Below are 4,739 nucleotides of genomic sequence, written 5' to 3'. Positions count from 1 at the left end.
GCCGCCTGTCGCGGAGGACGCGGCATGAACTCCTCACGGGCACGCGGCGGCGAGAGCGGCAAACGCTTTGCCCCGCTTCAACGACTGCGGTCCGATCGGCCTCCTCCTCTCCATTAGCTGTGAGGCCCCGAACCGCGCTGCAGCTCGGCAAGAGGTCAATCTCGGCCACTGCCTCTCCTCCCTCGGCTCAACTGGACGCCATCGCCTCATCTCCGCTAATCTCGCCGCCTTTTTTGCGTCGGGAAACGGGTCGGCAAAGCCGGCGCGCAGTGCAGCGGCAATCTCGGGAAGGTAGACGGAAAGTGGCGTGCCGGCGCGGCGCGCGAGGGTGCCCAGCAGTCTGAGCAGCTCGAGCCGCAGCTCCTCGGTCGGCTCTGCCGCCGCCGAGCTCGAGAGGCGCGCTGCAGCGGCCGGCGCGACGTGGGCGAGCGAGGCGCGGATGACCGGCTGCGGCAGCGCCTCGAGGACCGCGGCAGTGAGTGCGAGCGCGAGCTCGCGGTTCTTCTCCACCGGATCGGCGAGCAGCTTGAGCAGCGGCGCGCGCAGCGATTGCTCCCAGAGGGCGGCGAGGGTCTGCATGCCGGCGGCCTCGTCCGACGCCAAAGTGGAGACGGACGCCGCCAGCCGCGTCAGCGCACGCCGCCGCGTGGTACGGTCGTCGTCGGAGAGGCAGTTCACGTCCCGCTGGTACAGTTGTAGCGTGCCAGCCTCCGCGTCCACCTCCATGGCCGCCATTGTGGGCCCCCCCCGGGGCGTTGTGCCTGTTGGAGCTCGAAAAGAATTTTACACGCGGGCGGTCGCAGGACTCCATCCCTCCCTTGTCAGGAGCAGGAGAGCCCCACCTGTCCCCCTGATCGTTCTTCCAAAATCCTGCTCGTGCAGGTCCAGGTGTGGACCCTGTCCTCGTCCCATCCCTCGTTTGGCGTGTCTGTTTTCTTTCTTTCTTTTTCCTGGCGATTACCCCTTTGCGCGGCAGCAGGATTGCGATCTACGTTTGTTTGATTTTGAGGCTTTCGGAGGCTTTGGAAAGGAGGTTCGCAGCACCCTGAGGGAGGCGGCGAACCAGCTGAGCAACAAACTTTCGCACGCTCAGCACCTGGACGAGGTCACATGGACCACCAAGAACTGGCACGGGCTGCAGATGCAGCGCTTGTCTGTCGTCCTCCACACCGCCGTGGCGTGGCAGACGGTGAACGAGCTAGCGTGCGGGGAGAGCGGCATTGTGCATGGTGCGGAGTGCATTGCCGTTCTTAACGGAGTCGCTTAGGCGGCTCCGGTGGTGAGCCTGTGTGTGTGCCAGTCCGCGCCAGTCTGCGCCCTTGTCGTGCCAGTGTGCTGTGAGAGAGGCTTGTATCTTAAGAATTCTTTTTCCATCCCTCCCTTGGGTTGCGTGTTTTCTTTCTTTCTTTCTTTTACGATTCACGCGACAGGCGAGGCGCGTGGCGGGGGTGGGCGGGTGCACGGAGCTAAGTGCCTCGCCACCCTCGCAGGAGTCGCTTAGGCGGCTCCCGTGGTGTACCTGTGTTAGTGCCAGTGCGCGCCAGTCCCGTGCCCAGTGTTGTGCGAGGGAGTTTTGTTGTAAAATTCTCGAAACAGGAGCACTGCCTGTCTGTGTGTGTATGCCGCGTCTCTGTGGGCCCGAGAGCGATATGCCATGTCCGCCTTGCGTTTGTTTCATAACATCGAAGGCTAAGCTCAAAAAAGAATTCTTAAATACAAGCCTCTCTCACAGCACACTGGCACGACAAGGGCGCGACTGGCGCGGACTAAAAAAAAGAATTCTTGCCGCCTCACGACAAGAAGCAAGTCGTCGGAAGTGTCACAGCCGAGCGTCGGAGCACAAGCCAGCCCTATGGCCTCGTCACCCTTCGAGCCCTACCCGGCGCGACTGCGGCGGCTCTTGCGCCGCTGGAACCCGTCCGGCATGCTCGTTTCGGATGCAAAGGCGCACGCGGCGACCAAGCTGCTCTCTGACCCGCGTGCCGCCTCCTTTGCGGAGGCCTCCGAGGTGGAGGCTGCGCGGTGCACCTTTGAGGCGGCGGTGCACCCCGTGCTCCAGCAGCCTGTGCCGTCGGCCTTCCGCATCTGCTCCTTCGTGCCTGTGACGACCATCGCCGCCATTGGGATCTCCTCCTCTGGCTCCGCGGCCGGCACCCTCTTTTGGCACTGGTTCTACCAGTCGCATTCGGCGGCGGTGCGCTACTGCAACTACGCTGACACGTCGCGAGACCTCGACCCGAGGCAGATGACGGCCGCCTACGCTGTCTCGACGGCGAGCGCTTGCGCCATCGGGCTGGGCGCGCTTCACTCTCGGTTGCCGAGGCGGCTCACGCTCGCCGCGCCGCACCTGGCGCTCTGCTTCGCCGGCGGGCTGTCGACGTGGATCAACAGCTGGCGCTCCCGAGAGACGCCTCCGAGAGGCGCCCCCAGAGAGGCGCTCCGAGAGGCGCTCCGAGCGGACCCGTGCGCAGGCCGATGCTCGAGCGGGGCGTGCCGCTCCTGGACGAGTCTGGCGTCGCCATTCCGGGTGCCCGCCGCCTGCTCGCGCGCGCCGCGCCGCTCCCACCATGGTGCCTCTCCCCCACCCACCCACCCACTCATGCGGGGCTGCGAGGCGGCCGCAGGCCTCTCCCGTCGCACACTCTCTGAACCTTCCCGGAAGCCTCCCGTAGGCGTCTCCTCGACGGCGGCCGCGCGGGCGACGGTGGAGCGAGCGGCGCTGCTCCAGGCGGTGCTTGTCCCGGCGTGTGCTCTGCTCGTGCCCACGGCAGTCATCCGTGCCGTGCTGGCGCCGCACCTATGGCGGACGGCGCCGCAGCTGCTGCCGCTCGCCGCCTCAGCGACGGTTCTCGGTTCGGTCGGCGGGCTGACTCCGCTCGCGACCGCAGCTGTGCCCGCCTATGTGTCCCTCGCCGTTGCCGACTTGGAGCCAGAGGCGCGCGAACGGGTCGCGGCCGAGGCAACCGCCGCCGCTGTACGCGGGACGCCCGCCCGAGTCTACAGCGACCGCCCCCTTTACTGAGTGTGTCTGTGTGCTTGGAGCACTTGGAGCGGTGGATTTTCTCTTTTTGCGAGGCCTCCGCAGCGTCGTCGTAGCTCGGAGAAACCCTTCGGGTCGCTCCTCATCGCAAACCCAGTCAGCAGAGTCCTCCTACGGGAATGTCAATGACGACCATGAGGAAATGTGGAATGGGTACGCAAGAGCCTCATACACTGAGAGAGAGAGAGAGTGTGTGTCTCCCTTTTCTCCCAGTAAGCTAAAAGTACGTACACTGAGAGAAAAGGGAGAGGCCGGGGGGTGTGCTCTCAAGTAGAAGTCGACACTGAAAAATCTTGCAGAGGCGGTTAGTGCATAGTGGTGCACTCACCCCGAGAAACCCTTCGACTCCTCTCAGCAGTCCTCCTCCTGGGAATGTACGTAAGAGCCACGTGCACGGAGTTCATGGGGTCCCGTACCATGGGGAATCGAGCATGCTCAGTCCCCAATAAAAAATCTCGGTCACTCGTGCCTCTGCACGGCCCCGGCCGCGTGCTCCAGATATACATGGCTTGTGTCGTTCTCGCCGCCGCGGGCGCCCTGTTGCGCGGGCCAGGGCCCGAGCTCCGTCCGGCTCTTCGGCTTCGCGGTGGGACTGCTGACGGAGCCATTGGCGGGCTCAGTGGCGGCAGCGGCTGCGCGGCGGTGGCGCTCGCAGCTGGCGGTGATAGCGGTGAGCCAGATCGCAGGTCGCTTCAGGAGGAGCTCACGGCTCGCTACACTGGACTCTCCGCCGGCCTCGATCCGAGCATCGCGGCCGCCGCCGCTGACTTGGCGGCGCGAGTGGTTGACGGGCTGACAGCGACTGCGACGGATGCGGAGGTTGACCAGCTCGCTGCCGAGACGGCGGCGTACCTGACGTCGCACCACCCGGACTACTCGAAGCTTGCGGCGCGCGTGACCGTCAAGCGGATACACAACCACACTAGCGACTCCTTTGCCGACACCATGGAGGCTCTGGCCAACTATCGCCACCCGCGCAAGGGCACTCCCGCGCCGCTCGTGAAGCAAGAGTTTGCAGAGCTGGCGAGGAAGCTGGCGCCGCGGCTCGAGGGCGCGATGCGGTACGAGCGCGACTTTGGGTACGACTACTTTGGCCTCCGCACGCTCGTCCGCTCCTACCTCCTCGGCCTCACCCCGGCGGGGACGCCGCAGGAGCACCGCCTCCCTTTGCCCCGCTGGTCTCCAGACTCCCTCTGCCGCTGCCTCCTGCCTGCCGCTGCCTCCTCCTGCCTCCGGCCCCCCTTCTTCCTGCTGGCTCAGCAGCGCCCCTCGCGCACGCGCCGCAGGAGCGGCCGCAGCACATGCTGATGCGCGTCGCCTTGGCGGTGCACGGCGAGGACGTGGAGGGTGTGCTTGCGGCCTACGACTATATGTCGCGCGGTCTCTACACGCACGCGACGCCCACCCTGTTCAACGCGGGCTGCCCTCGGGGGCAGCTCTGCTCCTGCTTCCTCCTCACCACGCGCGACGACTCGGTCGAGGGCATCTTCCAGACCCTCTCGGATTGCGCCCTCATCTCGCGCTCCGCGGGCGGCATTGGCCTCTCCATCTCCCACGTGCGCGCCTCCGGCTCCTACATCCGCTCGACGGGCGGAAAGGCTCCCCCCCCCCCCCCCCCTTCACCCCCCCTCCTCCCTCCCTCCCCCCCTGCTCCTCCCCGCCGCCTCGTTCCCTCCCCCCAACGCGCCGTGATGACATC

The 4,739-nt window shown here is 66.0% G+C and overlaps 2 protein-coding genes across 2 annotated transcripts; both read left to right on the top strand.

The window, feature by feature from the left end:
* Positions 1–1,924: 1,924 nt before the first annotated feature.
* Positions 1,925–3,096, top strand: EMIHUDRAFT_460663 (hypothetical protein; the record flags this gene model as incomplete). Its single annotated transcript, XM_005784911.1, has 4 exons — positions 1,925–2,379; positions 2,472–2,527; positions 2,673–2,974; positions 3,076–3,096. 4 exons carry the CDS (start codon positions 1,925–1,927, stop codon positions 3,094–3,096), a joined length of 834 nt encoding a protein of 277 aa, XP_005784968.1.
* Positions 3,097–3,537: 441 nt separating this feature from the next.
* Positions 3,538–4,635, top strand: EMIHUDRAFT_420114 (hypothetical protein; the record flags this gene model as incomplete). The annotated part of the gene is made up of 2 exons (XM_005784910.1): positions 3,538–4,192; positions 4,327–4,635. Coding segments are annotated over exons 1-2 (957 nt in total), but the record flags the coding sequence as incomplete, so codon positions are not given.
* Between the last annotated feature and the right edge of the window lie 104 nt (positions 4,636–4,739).

This window comes from Emiliania huxleyi (assembly GCF_000372725.1).
Source record: "Emiliania huxleyi CCMP1516 chromosome Unknown EMIHUscaffold_1663, whole genome shotgun sequence".
Classification (NCBI taxonomy): Eukaryota; Haptophyta; order Isochrysidales; family Noelaerhabdaceae; genus Emiliania; species Emiliania huxleyi.
The sequence above is the reverse complement of the archived record's forward strand: the minus strand, read 5'-3'. Positions and strand labels throughout refer to the sequence as shown.